Genomic DNA, 19,214 nt, shown 5'->3' on the forward strand with positions numbered 1-19,214 from the left:
AGGGATTGAACCTGCATCTCCTGCATTGGCAGGCAGATTCTTAACTACTGCACCATCTGGGAAGCCCTTAAAAGCATTAGTTCAAAGTAGTGTTGAAAATGTTATTCACTCAGTTGTGTGCGACTCTTTGTGACCCCATGGACTGTAGCCCACCAGGCTCAGGCTTCTTTGTCTATGGAATTCTCCAGGCAAGAATACTGGAGTAGGTAGTCATTCCCTTCTCCAAGGGATCTTCCCAACCCAAGGATTGAACTCAGGTCTCCCATATTACAGGCAGATTCTTTATTGTCTGAGTCACCAAGGAAGCTTTATCTGTACCTCTAAGTTATTTTATATAAACTATTATTTTTTTTATTTTAAAAGTCTACTTTTAATCTGGTTTGCTTGTTAGGTTTATTTTATGTTATTACATCTATTCATGTTAATGTATGTTATTAGTCTATTAATAATATTTAATTAAGTAGGCTACTTTAGTCTATGACTATATAAAAAGTACTTTATCTTTTTAAAAGAGTGTAACTGAGATTTAAATTAGATTATTAATTTTCAGTTGAAAAGTACAGTTGGCTCATTGATGGGACTGCTGTTAAGCTGATAGAGACTTTTCAGGCAGAGGATCATACTTTTGATGAATACACAAAGGTATGTGTTAATTCTGTTTTTCATTAATGCTTTTTTGAATTTATTTTTAAAGTTAAGATTTTTTATTCTAAAAAATAAATGCATCGGTCTGAGTTAATAGGATTTCTTATTCAAAACATCATTCTAGTAAACTCATATGTTCATCTAATAATCCCCTTATTCATTTAGCTCATTCATTGATTCAACAAAAATACTTTTCATCACATTCAGACATATAGCAATATTTTGGTTATGCAAAAATAAATAATATATAAACATTATCCTCAAGAGCTTATATTGAACATGGAAACCAGACATAGAAATAACAACTGTGAAAGTGAAAGTTGCTTAGTCGTGTCCGACTCTGCCACCCCATGGACTATACAGTCCATGGAATTCTCCAATCCAGAATACCAGAGTGGGTAGCCTTTCCCTTCTCCAGGGGATCTTCCCAATTCAGAGATTGAACCCAGGTCTCCCCTCATTGCAGGCGGATTCTTTATGAGATGAGCCACAAGGGAAGCCCAAGAATACTGTAGTGGGTAGCCTATCCCTTCTCCAGGGGATCTTCTCGATCTAGTAATTGAACTGGGGTCTCCTATATTGCAAGAGGATTCTTTACTAACTGCGCTACCAGGGAAGCCCAACTGTAATATATTGAAATTAGTACTAGAATGGAGATAGGGACAAAATGGTATGGAACCTCAGAAGAAGGAATGGCTACTTTTGCGTCAGTAAATTGATGAAGATTTCTAGAAAAAGTGAAAAGTGGGCTGGGCTTTGAAATAGTTTATAGGTGAAGAAGAGAGGAAATGTAACATACTGCTACTGCTACTGCTAAGTCACTTCAGTCGTGTCCGACTCTGTGCGACCCCATAGACGGCAGCCCACTAGGCTCCCCCGTCCCTGAGATTCTTCAGGCAAGAACACTGGAGTGGGTTGCCATTGCCTTCTCCAATGCATGAAAGTGAAAAGTGAAAGTGAAGTCCCTCAGTTGTATCCGACTCTTCTCGACCCCATGGACTGCAGCCTACCAGGCTCCTCCGCCCATGGGATTTTCCAGGCAAGAGTACTGGAGTGGGGTGCTGTTGCCCTCTCCAATGTAACATAAGACAGGGCCAAAAGTATTTAGAGGTGTTCAGAGAACGTTGAATAAACCCCAAATGGCTGAAGAATGAACAGAGGAGCCTGGTGGGGCTACATTTCATGGGCTGGGAAAGAGTTGGACACAACTGAGTGACTGAGTACACATGTACAGCTGAAGAATAGGTAGTTAGGAATACAATATCTAGGGTATTTTGTGTTTCTGTACAAATTTTAGAATAATTGTGTTCTAGTTCTGTGAAAAATTCCATTAATATTTTTAAAAAATATTTATTTTTATTTATTTATTTGGCTGCTTTGGGTCTTAGCTGTGGCACACGGGATCTTCAACCATCCTGTGGGAATCTTTCATGGCCTCTACATTGGAAACTCAGGTCTTAACCACTGGAATGCTAGGGAAGTCCCTGACTGTGTTTTTTTATTTTGTTTTGTTTTACCAATGTATGGGTCCTGCTTTCTTGTTTCTTTGTATGTCTCATAATTTTCTGTTGGAATCCGGACATTTTAGGTAATATACTGTAGCAACTCCAGGCACTGGTCTCTCTTCCAGTTTGCTATTTTTATTAGCTTGTTTATTTGTTAAGAGACTGGGCAAATTATTTTAGTGAAGTCTGTTTTGCTCCCCACACCCTCTAAAGTACCAAGTGTTGCTCCTCAGGGAGCCACAGTGTTGGGTATGCCGAAAGTCATCCTGGAAAGGCTATGGTTTCAAATGTCTTTCTTCTCTCTTTCTCTGGCTATACATAGCTGTTAGTCTTCACATACTGCTGGTTAATTGCTGTATTGTTTTCAACAATTGCATAGAGGTATAACTTGCTCTACTGTAATCAAATTCAGACTCCCTTGAAAAAGCAGTTGCCAGAGTCAGTGTTTGATGGTTATTCTATCCCAGGAGGGATCGTACCAACAGTCTCCTTCCCTGGCTCTTTCTCTCAAACAAACTAGCTGGTGTATGATTTAGCTGGAATCTTCACCAAATCACTGAACCTTCCTCACAGTTGCTCCTTGCCACAACCTCCACTGTTTTTGAGGGCACAGTTAGGCTTGAATTTTTCCATGTTCTATTGCAACTGAAGTCAATTCCTTTGGGAAAAGATTAGGAGGTATCTATTTTATGACATGCTTCTCCTTCACTTCCAGGCAAAATATCTGAGCCAAGGCCTTGGAGCTGGGAATGGGGATAGTGATAGGCTTCTCTCAGTGACAATCCCACTGAAGAAGTCGAGCACTTAATGGAGTGTGTGCATTCTAAGTCACTTCAGTCATGTCTGACTCTTTGAGACCCTGTGGACTGTAGTCTGCCAGGCTCCTCTGTCCATGGGATTTTACAGGCAAGAATATTGGAGTGGGTTGCCATGATGTTCTCCAGGGCATCTTCCCAACCCAGGGAACTGAACTCGCATTTCCGGTGTCTCCTGTATTGGAGGCAGGTTCTTTACCACTAGTGCCATCTGGGAAGCCCAGACTCAGTGGAGTAGAGAGTACTAACCTGAGGTTAGCCTTGTCTCTTTTCTGCTATGGAGCTGCCACCTTCCCAGCGAGGGCAAGTGTGATTGGTGTCTCAGTATTCTCAGTGGTACCATGACCAAGATCGACCCTCCCTTCCATGAGTGGTATTTGTGTGGTACAAGGGAGTTCCCACCTTCCAATTACTTTCACCAAGAACCTAGCTTTAACAAAACCAGTTAAGCCATCCAACTGAAACCTGGGTGGTGAGGGAGCCCTCTGTTCTTGACTGCACTTGTCTGGAGTGGAGTTTCCACATTCTGAGCTGGCAGCAGGGTGGGAGGGAGAAATCCAGGTTTAAATACCACAGATTCTCACTTTTCCTTCTAAATTTTCATAAAGTTTCACCAATAGATGTTTGTTCATTTTCTGTATACTCTTATGACCATTTTCAGTGGTTTAAAATTAAATCTTTGTTTTTAAAATAATGTGTTAGTCACTCAGTTGCGTCCGACTCTTTGCAATCTCATGGACTGTAGCCCGCTAGGCTCTTGTCCATGGAATTCTGCAGGCCAGAATACTAGAGGGGATAGCCATTCCCTTCTCCAGAGGATCTTCCCTGGTGACCCAGACAGAAAAGAATCTGCCTGAAATGCAAGAGTCTTGGGTTTGATCCCTGAGTCAGGAAGATCCCCTGGAGAAGGGAATAGCAATCCACTCCAGTATTCTGGCCTGGAGAATTCCATGGACAGAGGAGCCTGGCGGGCTACAGTCCATGAGATTGCAAAGAGTCGGATGCAACTGAGCAACTAACGCACTTTAATATTCACCACTTTCACTGGGGACCATGTCCACAGAACTCCTCACGTTGTCATGTTGGAAGTCTTCTCTGGGTTTCTTTCTGTAATTTTAAAAATATGACTTCTTTTAAGATTTTCTCTTTTTTGTTGCTTCTTAGCTATTTGATTGTGAAGTGCTTTTTTGTTGTTTCTTTTATATTCCTTCCTGTTGAGAAGATTGAGATCCTTAGATCTGTATAGTTGTTATCAAACTTGGAAAATATTCACACATTATTTTAAAAAATTTGTCTCCTTCCTTCAATTCTGGAATTCTAGTTTTATGTATTTTAGACTGTTTAGTATTACTGCAAAGGTTACTGAACTCTGTTCAGACATTTGCATTGTTTCCAACGTGTCATATTTTCTTTGGTCCAGACCTTTTATTTTCCATATCTGTTAATTACATCCCAGAAAAAAATGGGTGATGGCCCTTGAGGATAAAGGGCCATCTGTTCTCCTTATTCTGGTGCCGTCAGTTCAACTGACTATTTGGTATATTTTTAACCAAGACTACTCAGTGTAGCCTTTGAACCAATTCATTAATACCTTCAGTTCCCTTAAACATTGAAAATTTTAAGCACAGTCAACTAAATACTGGAGACTAGAAAAATAAAGTAGTCTTCAGAGCGAGGAAAATGAAGAAAAAGTCTCCTTAGGGGAGAATAAAAGGAATATGAGGCATTTTGGTGGGGGGTGGAGGTGAGGTGAGGAGGAAGGTAAAGAGGCAACATTAAAGATGGATTGTGAAATTAAGTCAAAGTTGACAGGTATGTTTCACTTTCCATAAAGCTTGTCAAAATATAACGTGTCAGGTTTTCTTCCACACTACTTTGCTTAAATAAAAAAAAAATTACCCCAGTATGTCTAGGTATTAAGAATTTGTATAAAGTGCAATATCTTGGAACTTTAGTAACAGCAGGGCACAATGTTTCTCTCCTGGATTATTTTGACCACTACCAAAAAGTTTCTTATATTTATTTTCCTGAAGATTGAACTAGAATTTTCAGTGAGGCATTAGTAATGGCAAGCAAGTATTAGTGAGCTACACAAATCGTCACATGATAAAGATTTGCTTTTAAACTGAGAGATAGGTGGCTTTGATCATGTTCTTTTTAATAGTTACTGAGGGGAATTTCACCTTGTGATATGTTCAGATATTTTTGATGCTATAAATGGCATTGTATTGGGTGTTTACTGTTAAATTGGTAAATTCCTTAATGAAAGGACAGGGGGGAAAAAGTTGGTGCAGCAATGGAAAGAAATTTAATCCCTTAGCAAAAATAAATGGATTTATACTTATAGCATATAATTAAGAATTTCACCATAATACTGTACTGTCAAATCAGAGGTTAATTTGAAAATTCTAACCATTTTTGTTTTAAATCCTTTTTTAAAGTTTATAGGAAAATTTTTCAATCTTGCTTCAGAAATAATGCTTTTGCCTCAGTGGGTTCATTTCCCTATGGTGCGTTTGGATTGTGAAGATTTGAAGACAGGCCTAACAAACAAAGCAAGAACCTTTGCAAACATGTTGCTAAATGATATAGCTTCAAAACATAGGAAAGAAAATGAAAAGTAAGTAGAATCAGTTGCCAAACTCAGAATTTTAGAGTAAAAGAGATATTGGGTTGTCAAAAAATAAAAAATTCCACTGGCCTTCTTACAGGAAAACCCAAATGAATTTTTGGCCAACCAGATAGTTTGCTAATAGCAATTCTTGTTTAAAAATACAAGATTAAAATATAAGTGCTTACAATGTTTTTTCTCCAACTTCAATAAGGATTAAAGCTAATATTTATATAAAGCACTTAGCACAGTGCCTAGAACATGGTACTCAAGAAACATTAGCTGTTTATTTCCCCAGAAGCAATATGAGAAAATTATATGCTTTGAAATCAGAGAGACTTGGATTTGAATCCTGGCTCTACCATGAAAATGACATGAAATGACTCTAGGCGAGTTATTTAATTTCCCTGAGCCTCAATTTCCTGCTGTGCCAGTTATGAAAAATAATACCTTGCCTTGCAGAACTGATGTTTGGATTACAGATAACATTTGTAAAGGATTTAGCACCATGCTTGACAGAGAATAGGTACCCAAGAAAGGGAGCTATCACATCAATAAATATTTTCAAGTCAATAAAAAAATATGACTGTCAGAAAGTTAAGTATTGGTTAGCCATATTTTGTACAAAATTTTATTACACAATGATATGGTAAAGTATTAGACACTTCCTTTCAACAATCCCATTGAGTAATAGCAATGACAATACCATAGTTAATTTTAAAAATGATTTATGTTTGACACGACTTTTTGGTGTTTACTTTTGTAATATTGGTCACTTTTCTGGAAAATTCTACTACTTTCAACAAGCAACTGTCTTATTATAAACTCATGGCAGAAGAGCAGTTGAAAAGTTGTCCATTTTCCTCTGCCTCGTTCATGCTTTGGTTTCTTCCTAAGTTCCTTATGTGAATTAGGTAACATCAAAAGAAGGAAATGGGAACTTCCCTGGTGGTCCAGTTGCTAAGACTCTCTATTCCCAATGCAGGGGGCCCAGGTTCGATCCCTGGTCAAGGGTGCTAGATCCCGCGTGCCACAAATGAAAGATCCCGCATGCCACGACTAAGACCTGGTGTAGCCAAATAAATAAATAAATAGTCTTCTTTAAAAGGAGGAAATGTGTACCACTATGTTAAGCATAATTTATTAAATAAATTAATAATAAAGAGCAATTTTCTTTTTTTTTTTTTAGTTCTACCAGTTTATTGCTACCAACCTGTCACCCTCCACCCTCATGCACACATGCTCAGTCATGTAATCCCATGGACTGCAGCCCGCCAGGCTCCTCTGTCCATGGAATTCTTCCAGGCAAGAATACTGGAGTGGGTTGCCATTTCCTTCTCCAGCAATTCTCTTACTTCACAGTTTGGTTTAGTATCTGCTTGGGCAAACTTGCTCTCTCTAATCTTATTTGCCCTCTTTCCTTTTCTGTTTTGTTTTGCTTTTGGCTGTGTCACAGAGCATGGGGGATCTTTGTTCCCTGACCAGGGATCGAGCCTGTGCCTCCTGCAGTGGAAGCATGCAGTCCTAGCCATTGGACTGCCATGGAACTTCTACCTCCTTTTCTTTTAATTGTATTGTTGCTCCAAAGGGACTCAGATTCTGCTCTAGTAAGAAGAAAGCACCCACAGTAGAATCATCTGCTTATTTTTTGCATTATCAACATTAATATATCCTTCTAAAAAACTATTTTTCTAAATAATTTTAAAGATTTATTTATTAATATTTGTTTTTGGCTGTGCTGAGTCTTTGTTGCTGTGCACAGGCTTTCTAAATTGCAGCGAGAGGGTACTATTCTTCTTTGCAGGGAGCGGGCTTCTTACTGTGGTAGCTTCTCTTGTTGCAGAGCACAGGCTCTAGAGCTCAGGCTCAGTAGTGGTGGCACATTGGCTTAGTTGCCACCTGGCATGCGGGATCTTCCTTGACCAGGGATCAAACTTGCGTCCTCTGCATTGGCAGGTGGACTCCCAACAACTAGACCACCAGGGAAGCCACTCTTAAAATATTGATAATCAAAAATTAACCATTGAACTTCCGTGGCAATCCAATGGTTAAGAATTTGCCTTCTCATGCAGGGGGTGTAGGTTGGATTCTTGGTGAGGGAGCTAAGATCCTACATGCCTCATGGCCAAAAAACCAAATGTGAAGCAGAAGTAATATTGTAACAAAATCAATAAAGACTTTAAAAATGATTCACAACAACAACAAAAAAGCTTTAAAAAAATACTGTCAAGCCCTACGTGATCTGATTTCTGTTCATCTCTACAACTTCATGTTCTATCCTCTTTTTTGCATTCACGCTGCTCTACTTGCCATTCCCAAACTCTGAAGCTTTTTGCTACCCCAGGCTTTTATCCTTGTTATTTTTCTGCCTTGAAAGCTTTTCCCCTGACATTTGTATGACTCTTCTTTTTCTTTCTCTCATTTTGAATTATCACCTCTCTTGAGAGATCATTCCTGGTCACTTTAAATAAAATACTGGTTCCTTTTCTATACTCCATTATTCTTTATCCCTTTACTGATTCTTTTTCTTCATAGAACTTTTTACTACCTAACACTGTGTTACATATTTATGTATTTTTTGTCTCTCTCATCAACTTGAATGTAAGCTTTATGATGATAGGGACTTGATCTATTTGGTGTTATATCTCCAATGCTTAGAACTTTGCTTAGCACACTGTGGGTATTCAGTTATTTATTAAATGAATGAATAAGTATAATTACATAGTATAAATGAAATACCTGCATGAACTAAAATTTATTTTAAAAATCACTTACCTCTTTTGTACTTTGTTTTTGCAAGGAGTTTTTCTGATATTTCTAGCAATGGCATGACAATACTGATACTGCAAAGCATAGGGAAAAAATTCTATGAAATATATCTTAGTTAAATAATGGGTCTAGGTATAGGGTATCTATTAATAGATTCATACATACATAGACTTTCTGAAAGAATCATGGATTTTTAAAATGTATGCAGAGATTTGATCTTTTCAGTTGCCATGTTTCACAAGGGACATTACTACTACTAGTAATAATTAAGCTGATGATTATACTAACACCATAGTTACCAGTAATTGAGAGTGTACTATGCACTGGGCTCTTCTGCATTCATTATTCATTATTGTATTACAACAATCCCACAAGATTAATTTAATAACTTCATTTAATTCACAAATATTCAAAGCTAGTAGCAGCTGAGGCAGGATTTAGATATAGAGCCTCCTGATCGATCCAAAGCGTGCTCTATTTCACACTGAAAATGTTGCCTTAATTTTATAGATTTTATAAATCTATGGTGTATCCTGAGTTGTGTCAGTTAAGTTATACTTAAATATTTTAAGACGCCTAACTGATTGTTTTTAGGATCACAGTGCCTATTTTATAGTAATCATAATTGAGCGTAATATAGCATTAATTACTGTACCTATAATAAAGCAAGGTATTATGTCAGTATTTGCAGTGAATTTGAAGCAGTTAAAGAGCATGCATTAAAAGTTCCTGAGACAACAGAGGAAATGATGGAGCTTATATCTTATGTAGAAAAAGCCCGAACTGTAGGAATTCAGGAGTTGGTTTCACGGATCAAGGTAGGAATTTTTTAATCTACATATTAAAAATTTTTTTTTCATTGTGAAATATGGTACACATATTGAAAATGAATAACACATATGGTTAAACACAGTTATAAAGTGAACACTTATGTTGCCACCAACCAGGTGAAGAAATAGGATATTGCCAGCACCCTAGAAATCCTTTGCATATGACTTTCTGACCATAATTACTTCCCTTTCTCCACCTCCTAGAGGTGTCAATCTGGTTTCTACAGTAATCATTTTTTTCCTTTAGTTCCTCCATATGTGCATCCTTAACAAAGGTTTAAAAGATATTTTCTTTTATAGTTTCTACATTTAGTAGTACATATGCTCGTGCCTTCCCCTACACAAGGTTATATACCTATTCACCTATATTATACTCTAATTTTTGTTTAAAAATATGAGATGCAGGGGGCCTCCCTGGTGATCCAGTGGTATAGAGACTTGCTATACCCAGGAGACTAACACAACATTATAAATCAACTATACTCCAATAAAAATTAATTTAAAAACATTATTATGATTGGATGTTGAATTTTATTTTTTGCATCTGTTGGTATGATCTTATGCATTTTCTCCTTTAATCTATTAATACAGCTAGTTATATGAATCAGGTTTTATTGAGTTAATTTCTATGTGCAATATAATACATATATAATGCATTCTGAACATTATATATATTATATACATATACATCCTATGTGTATCTCAAACAAAAACTCTTAAATTAGCCTTTGAATCTGTATTTCAGTTCTTAAAAATTACAGCACTGCATACAGATCAATGCAGGTTATAAGGGGTAAAGATATTTAATGTCTTATTCAGGTAAATCTATTGGTTTTAAATTTTTTTTTTTTTTGCCAGTCACTTCTAAACTCTTTCTGGACAATTGCTATATGCTAATGGTAGGACTTCCCTGGTGACTCAGACAGTAAAGCGTCTGTCTACAATGCGGGAGACCAGGGTTCAATCCCTGGGTGGGAAAGATCCCCTGGAGAAGGAAATGGCAATCCACTCCAGTACTATTGCCTGGAAAATCCTACGGACGGAGGAGCCTGGTAGCCTACAGTCCATGGGGTCACAAAGAATCAGACACGATTGAGCGAGTTCACTTTCACTTTCAATGGTAGGCAAAAGAAGTGATACTGTTATTGAAGATGCAAAACAAAATAAAAGATGTTAAAATCTTTGTCACCAAAGATTAAAAAATTAAATATATAAGAATAAAACTGTAAAATCCTTTAAAAAAAAACAACAGAGTTGCTGGAAAAACGCATGTTTGATCACCATTTTCAGCCATATACATGGATAATCAAGTACTTTTATCTTAAGTCAATTGCAAGTGAAAACTATTAAAAAGCTTTAATTTTGGTATGTGTTTGTGTGTGTTAGTCCTCCATTCGTGTCCGACTCTTTGTGACCCCATGGACAGTAGCTTGCCAGGCTCCTCTGTCCATTGTATTCTCTAGGCAAGAATACTGGAGTGGGTTGCCATTCCCTTTTTCAGGGATCTTCCCAATCCAGGGATCAAATCTGGATCTTCTGCATTGCAGGCAGATTCTTTACCATCTGAGCCACCAGGGAGCAAACTAAATGCTCTTACTATAAAAGTCTTCAATTGTGTGCTATGAAGCCAGATAAATAATCCTATAGTTATTCAAATACCCATGTGATTTGGGTGATATGAAATATCAGTTAATAATCTGAGTCAGATTGAAATTTGAAAAAGTATTAGAAATTGTTGTTTCTCTTTTTCATAATGCGTTAGGGCTTCCCTTGTGGCTCAGCTGGTAAAGAATCCACCTGCAGTGTGGGAGACCTGGGTTCCATCCCTGGGTTGGGAAGATCCCCTGGAGAAGGGAATGGCTACCCACTCCAGTATTCTGGCCTAGAGAATTCCATGGACTGTATAGTCCATGGGGTCGCAATGAGTTGGACTTGACTGAGTGACTTTCACTTCCATTCTACATGGTTTAACATATCTGGAATTTCTTCTGTAGGAATCCAAACGCCGGATGAGTTACTTTTTAGATGTATTTCTATTTCCTCCAGAAGACTTAGCTTTAAATTCAGCTGTCCTTATGTGGCCTTGGAAAATTAATCCCATCTTTGATGAAAATGATGAGGTAAATATATTTTTCCTTATATATTTTTGTATTCTGATGTTTTAAGTTCAGTGTTCATTGAATTTTCATACATACTTGCCATCTCCTGTTTTTTTTTTTGACGTTACACACTGCTGTATTTGTTTATTTGTTTCTGGCTGCATGTGGGCTTTCTCTAGTTGCAGAAAGTGGGGGCTGCTCTCTAGCTGTGGTGGCTTCTCCTTGGGTGGCTTCTCTTGTCGTGGAGCACAGTCTGTAGGGCTCACAGGCTTCAGTCGTGTGGCACAGGATTAGTTGCTCTGAGGCGTGCAGAATCTTCCCAGACTGGGACTCAAACCCACATCTCCTGGCAGGTAAATTCCCATCCACTGTGCTACCAGGGGAGTAGTCCCTTGCCATCTACTTTTAAAAAGTAACTTCATGTGTCAGTATGAGTTTGGGATTAGCAACATTTATGACCCTGCAGGCTTAAGACAGGCTTAATCCACAAGGTTTTAAAAAGTGGGACTGACATTAAAAAGTTAGAACTATTATCAAATTAATAACAGGGGGTTTCCTGGTCATCCAGTGGCTAGGCTTCATGCTCCCAATGCAGGGGACTGCGGTTTGATCCCTGGCCATAATTAAGAGTTCTCAAGCTACAACTAAGAAGTTTGCATGCCCCACTGAAGATCCCTCGAGCCACAGTGAGGACCCAACACAGCCAAAATAAATAAATTTAAAAAAAGGAAATTACTAAAAGACTAATAATCATAAGCACTGTGCTCAGTACTCTCCATTTATTAAATCATTTAATACTGACAAAAATCCAGGTGCTTCTATTTCCCCCATTTCATAGCTGAGAAAAATGTGTCTCAGAGAAGTTAAGCAACTTTCTCAGGAGGAAGTTGCAGATTCAGGATTTTATATTAATACTGAATATAGTTCAAATTTTGTAAAAGTCCTAATTTAAGCTAGCTTTCCCTAAATTGGGAAGTGAGATAGTATAGTAATGGAAAGCATAGACTTCAGTCAGATAAGTCCGAGTTCTAATCCAGATTTTGACTTTCATGATCTTGTGACATTGGACATGCCTCTGAATCTCTATACGCTTAAATTTCTTCATCTCTGAAATGAGGATATAATACTTGTGGTAACGTAGGTAAAGTGTTTAATAATTCTTAACATAAGAAATGCTCGATATATGGTAGGTTTTATTATTTTCCCAGAATCTGTTAAACAGTTAAACTATGTACTTAAAATAAGAATTATTATGGTCACTTTGGAGATACAGAAAATTTTTTCTGTGTAATTTATTATTCTTTTCCTTTCATATCAATGTTTTATTTTTATACAGTGTTTTACTTTTACTTTGCTGATGTGTTTTGTTACTGTACAGAGCATTCAGATTTCTCATTTGATCATTCTTTGCTTTGTAGCAAAATAATTAACATGATTACATTGTTTTCTTTTAAAGCTCATTGAGAATGCTAAACATAGAAAAGAAAATGAACTAATAGCAAAGAGAGAGAAACTGATTTTGGAAGTAGAAAAGGAATCACGGCGCATGGAAGAGTTTGCAGAATTTGCAGAATTGGACCGCATGCAACAGGTCTGATAAACATAGACAGTAGCTGTGGCAGGCTGGTAGATGAGTACAGGACGTGTCTGTATAGGGCTTCCCAGGTGGCTCCAGTGGTAAAGAGCCTGCCTGCCAGTGCAGGAGACAGAAGAGATGCGGGTTTGATCCCTGGGTCAGGAAGATCCTCTGGAGGAGGGCATGGCAACCCACTCCAGTCTACTTGTCTGGAGAATCTCATGGACAGAGGAGCCTGGCAGGGTACAGTCCACAGAGTCGCTAAGAGTGAAACACGACTGAGGCAACTTAGCACGCTAGCAGGCATGTTTGTATAATATAGAAAAGCATGTGCTTACTAAGGCAAAAAGGGGCCTGGAACTGCTGCTAATTATGTAACCTTTTTTGTGGGTTAGTTTTCTTTTTGTAAGTAGACATAGCCATTTTTTGCTTTCTGTCATAATATTGCTGTGCAGTTGATATATAAAGCCGCTATATATATATATATATATATATATGAAGTATTGTTTAATCTTATTTTTATAACATTACTTGGGTATTTCTTGAAATGAAAAATGCTTTGCTTTCAGTATGTGACAGATGTAAGACAACTACAAAAACGTATTCAGGAATCTGAAGAAGCAGTTCAGTTTATTAATAAAGAAGAGGAACTTTTCAAATGGGAACTGACAAAATATCCTGAACTGGATAAATTAAAAGTTAACATTGAGCCCTATCAGAAGTTTTTTAATTTAGTTTTGAAGTGGCAACGAACAGAAAAACGGTAATTTCTGGTAATGTAATAAACAGTTCAGCAAAGATATAACAAGATTTATAAAACATACATTGATTTTTATTGCTGTTGTTGTTGGCTAAGTGTTTAAAAGTAGGACTTACCAGTCCATTTGATAGAAAAACCAAATATCATATAGGAGAAGTGTGAAATGTTGCTAGGGTACCACCTAACCTTATTAATATAATATCTAATTAAGTCTCATTTGGGTTTTCCAGATTTGATTCCATTTTTAATGCAGTTAGTTGATTTGACTCATGCTTAACACCAAAAATTAGAAGTATAGAGTCAAATCAGCATTTTATTTGGGTACCATTAATTGTCCATTGACAATCTGATTCATATTTTAGCACATGCAGCATAGCTTAAGTGGTGGATTTAGTATTATCTCTGTCATAGCTCTGTGTGACTGAGAAAAATGGTTAGTTAACTGCTCTTGCTCAGGATGCTTGGGGCTGGTGCACTGGGATGACCCAGAGGGATGGTACGGGGAGGGAGGTGGGAGGGGGGTTCAGGATAGGGAACACGTGTATACCCGTGGCGGATTCATGTTGATGTATGGCAAAACCAATACAATATTGTAAAGTGATTAGCCTCCAATTAAAATAAATAAGTTTATATTAAAAAAAAACACAAAATGAAGGACCTAGCCTAAGGCCTCTTAACACACCAAAAGTCTCTGAGTTTAATATTATTTTTTCTTTCAGGTGGATGGATGGAGGGTTTTTGGACCTTAATGGGGAAGCCATGGAAACTGATGTAGAGGAATTTTCCCGGGAAATTTTTAAGACTCTGAAATTTTTCCAAACAAAGCAAAAGAAGGAATTACAAGAAAAAAGAAAAGCAGCAAAAAGACGATCTCTGGAAGAAGAGAAACTTGAAGAGGAACCAAAAGAGAATCCTACCATTACTATGTGCACTACAGTAATGGAGCAGATAAAAGTTTTTAAGGTACGAACACATGTAATGACACTTTAGAAAGCCCTGCTGGAACTGTTTGCAGCAAGTGCTAATGGAGAGAAATGGAAAAACTGGAAAGCAAAACCAAAGCCGACTCCAGAAAACTTGATCTATTTCTTAGTACATACTTAATTCTGTCCTGAGGAAGTCCTCACAATCAGTCCCTTCACAGAACATGCGAGAACATGCTTGACAAATAGAAAAGACTATAATGACCAGGTACACTGATATGAAGAGGATAAAAAAATTACTGAATAAACAAGTTAGCCTATACTATGAGCAGCAGCAGAGTCCCAGTTACCTGAGAAAGCTTTCAAGTCATACTACCTAGGTTTATATCACAATTCTGTGCTTAGTAATGGCAATATGCCCCTTGTGTAAGATATTTAACCTCTCATGTCTCAGTCACCTCATTTATAAAGAGAGGATAGTAACAGTTTTTGTGGTAGTAAATAATGCATCCAACTTTCCAAGGCAGTGGTGGCAGTGGTTCCTACGAGTGGTAGAGCCACGTTTCCACTGTCAGCATGCTCAGAGTGCAAACTCTGATGGGATTTTCAGCACTGTTCCAGCCCATGTCTAGCACTCTCAGAGATTCTGTGAGCTGCCTGAAAAAAATTTTCTTTAAATTATTTTTACTCTTTAATAAATATCATGGCTTAAAAATATTAAAAAGATAAACCTGAACAATCTCCTTGCTATGTTATTACTTTCTTTTGTATACTTAGGATTTTTTTTTTTTAACACATATAACAATATGATTATATTTTCTAAACCTCCTATCTTTTTACATAAAATTAACATACTGTATGTATTATTTCCCCCATTGTTTTGGTTAATTTATCTTAGAAATCTTTTCTTGTTGTATATAGAGTTTTTTCATTATTTTTTACACCTATAAATATTATATATTAGTGTAAAATTTCTAAGTATGAAGTGGGAACTGCAAGGTAAATTGCCAAAGAGTCAATTTCAGGTTCAAGTCTATAGTTGAATTACCTTCTGTATGGGTTTTATCAATATATATTTACACCAACCTTGACAACAGAGTGTCATCATTCTTGGGTTTTTGGAAATCTACTAGTAGAATTTCATTTTTCTTATTACATAAAGTGTAAAGCATAAATTAATATATTTAAGAATATTTTGTATTTCTTTGCTTGTGAACTATTTGGTCTTATCGTTGTCTATTTTTTTATTTAATAGTTGGTATTTTTCTTACTGATTTACAGGACATAAATAGTTCTGGAAACAAGACTAGGAAGACTAGACTTTGTTAATATATTTTTGAGGATTTTTGAGGTTATATTCAGGAGAGATGTTGGTCTTAATCTTCTTGTAATATCTTTGTCAAATTTTGTTATCAGGATTATGTTGACCTTATGAAACAAATGGGAAATTCTATCTCTATTTTCCAAAAGAGATTTGAATGAAATTGTTATTATTTCTTTAAAAAATATTTTAGAGAAACATTTGCCAGTGATACCATTGACTTGGAACTTTATGGGAGGGATTTTGAAAGCAGTTTTATTTTTTCAAAATAGATATAGGAATATTCATGTTTTGTGTTAATTTTATGTCAGTTTTAGTAAATTGTAATTTTCAAGGAAATCTTCCATTTTTGAAAACTGTTAAATTTATTGCCATAAAGTTGCTCATAACATTTATTATCTTTTAATGTTTGTGGAATCTTTAGGAGTAACTCCTTTTTCATTCCAAATATTAGTAATTTTTATTTTCTTTCTTTTTTCTTCAGTTAGAGATTTAATTATAGTTTATTGTTAGCATTTAAGCCTTTGGTTATGTTTTAAATTTATCCAGATGATATTCCTCTTTTCCTTTCTTATCAGCAACATCCATTATTCCTGTCTTCATAGCAGTGCACCATCATAATCTCTGAAAGTCATCTTGAGATGGAAGATAAACTGTCCCATACCACTAGTAGTATCAGTAATTTTTTTTCCTGCTATTTTCTTTCTTTATTTTTGGCTGGGGCACGTGTGATCTTAGTTCTTCAACCAGGAATCAAATTCGCGCTCCCTGTTGTCACTGCTGCTAAGTCGCTTCAGTTGTGTCCGACTCTGTGCGACCCCATAGACGGAAGCCCACCAGGCTCCCCCGTCCCTGGGATTCTCCAGGCAAGAACACTGGAGTGGGTTGCCATTTCCTTCTCCGGTGCATGAAAGTGAAAAGTGAAAGTGAAGTCGCTCAGTCCTGTCCGACTCTTAGCGACCCCGTGGACTACAGCCCACCAGGGTCCTTCATCCATGGGATTTTCCAGGCAAGAGTACTGGAGTGGGGTGCCATTGCCTTCTCCTCCTGTTGTCACTAGGACTTCTAATACTATATTGACTAAAAATGGTTAGAGAAAGCAACTTTGTCTTGTTCCTGAACTTAGAGGAAATGTTTTCAGCTCTTCACCATTGAGTTTGATGATAGCTGTGGGCTTGTCATATATGGCCTTTAATATATTGAGGTATGATCCCTCTATACTCACTTTGTTGAGAGGTTTTTTTTTTTTTATTATAAATGGATATTGAATTTTGTCAGAAGCTTTTTCTGTATCTATTGAGATGGTCATATGATTTTTATTCTTTAAAATGGTTAAAATTGATTACTTTGCAGATATTGAATCATCCATGTATCCCAAGTGGGATCAAGTGGGATAAATCTCACTTGATCATGATGTATGATTCTTTTAATTAATTGTTGAATTTAGTTTGTTTGTATTTTGTTGAGGATTTTTGCATCTATGTTCATCAGTGATGTTTGCCTGTAATTTTCTTTTTGTGTGTTTTCTTTGGTTTTGGTATCCAGGTGGTAATGGTCTTGTAGAATAAATTTGGAAGCATTCCTTTCTCTGTAGTGTTTTGGAATAGTTTCAGGAAAAGTGTTAACCCTTCTTTAATTGTTTGGCAGAATTCACCTGTGAGGCCATCTGGCCTGGGCTTTTCTTTGTTAGGCATTTTTTATTACTAATGCAATTTTATTACTGATAGTCTGTTCATATTTTCTATTTCTTCCTTATTCAGTCTTGGAAGATTTTACATTTCTAGGGATTTATTAACTTTTTCCAGGTTGTCTGTTTTATGGTGTATAATTGTTTGCAGTAGCTTCTTATGATCCTTTGTATTTCTGTGGTGTCAGTTGTAACCTCTTTTTTATTTCTGATTTTATTTATTTGGGCTCTCTTTTTTTTTCTTAATGAGCCTGGTTAAAAGTTTATCAATTTTATCTTTTAAAAGAACTAGCTCTTAGCTTCATTGATCTTTTCTTTTTTATTTTTAGTTTCTATTTTATTTCCACTCTGGTCTTCATTATTTCCTTCCTTCTACTATCTTTGGGTTTTGTTTTTTCTCCTTTTCCTAGTTCCTTCAGGTTAAGGTTAGACTGAGAATTTTCTTATTTCCTGAGGTGGACTTGTTTGCTGTAAAATTTCCTCTTAGAACTGCTTTTACTGTGTCCCATGGATTTTGGAATATTATGTTTTCATTTTCATTTGTCTCATGGTATTTTAAAATTTCCTATTTGAGGTTTTCAGTGATGCATTGACTCTCTCTTTTTGTGGTAATGTTACATGATTTTGGTTTGTAGTTACCAAGAGGTTCATTTATAACAACCTATTATAGATGTCTATTTTAAGTGGATAATTTCTCAAGCTTGAATACCTTACATTTTCACTAACCTCCCCAAATGTTTTATCCTTTTTACATCTGTTAATTTTTGCCTAAACTGCAATTGCAGATAGAGATGATTTTTACTGCTTTTCTATTTTAACTTTCCTCCTAGCTTTATGAGTGGTTAATTAACTACTTTTTCTCCAGGTGTGCCTTTACCAGTAAGATTTTTCCTTTTACAATTTTGTTTATTTATACTTGTTATTTCTTTTAACGTTTGTTGTAAGATGTGTTTGGAGGTGATAAACTCTTTTAGCTTTTTGCTTGTCTGTGAAAGTCTTTGTCTCTTCTTCAGAGATAAAGATAAATCTGAAAAATAACCTTGCCAGGTAAAGTTTTCTTGGTTGTAGTTTTTTCCTTTCATCATTTTGAATATATTGTTCCACTTCCTTCTGCAGAGTTCCTGCTGAAAAATCTGCTTAAGGTCTTATGGGAGTTCCCTTGTATAATACATAACTAGTTGCTTTTCTCTTGCTGCTTTTAAGATTCTCTCTTTATCTTTAATTACTGTCATTTTAATTTTAATGTGTCTTGGTGTGGACCTGTTTGGGTTCATCTTGTTTGAGATTCTCTGTGCTTCCTAGAGGAGGGTATTTATTTCCTTCTCTAGGTTAGGGAAGTTTTCAGCTAATATTTCCTCAAAGAAGTCTCTCCTCTTTTCTCTCAATTTTCTTCTTCTGGAGCCCCTATAACATGAAAGTGAGTACACTTGATGTTGTCTCAGAAGTCTCTTAAACTATTGTTGTTTTTTAAAATCCTTTTTTTCTTTTTTCCTGCTTAGCTTGGGTGATGTCTGCTACTCTGTCTTCCAAATCACTGATCTGTCCTTCTGTATTATCCTATCTACTGTTGATACTTTCTAGCAGTTTTTCATTTCAGTTAGTATATTCTTCACTTCTGACTGGTTCTTCTTTATATTTTCTAACTCTTAGTTGAAATTCTGTATTTGTCCATT

General features: G+C 36.5%; 1 protein-coding gene across 1 annotated transcript in view; it reads left to right on the plus strand.

Annotated features, from left to right (window-relative positions):
• Positions 1-19,214, plus strand: part of DNAH12 (dynein axonemal heavy chain 12) — a 189,930-nt gene that overhangs the window by 40,229 nt on the left and 130,487 nt on the right. Inside the window, exons 12-18 of the mRNA XM_070359341.1 lie at positions 551-642; positions 5,407-5,585; positions 9,028-9,163; positions 11,170-11,295; positions 12,731-12,865; positions 13,420-13,613; positions 14,330-14,573. Coding sequence (XP_070215442.1) covers positions 551-642; positions 5,407-5,585; positions 9,028-9,163; positions 11,170-11,295; positions 12,731-12,865; positions 13,420-13,613; positions 14,330-14,573 — 1,106 coding nt within the window. The remainder of the gene's footprint in view (positions 1-550; positions 643-5,406; positions 5,586-9,027; positions 9,164-11,169; positions 11,296-12,730; positions 12,866-13,419; positions 13,614-14,329; positions 14,574-19,214) is intronic.

The sequence above is a fragment of the Bos mutus genome, chromosome 22, assembly GCF_027580195.1.
Source record: "Bos mutus isolate GX-2022 chromosome 22, NWIPB_WYAK_1.1, whole genome shotgun sequence".
NCBI classification, from domain to species: Eukaryota; Metazoa; Chordata; class Mammalia; order Artiodactyla; family Bovidae; genus Bos; species Bos mutus.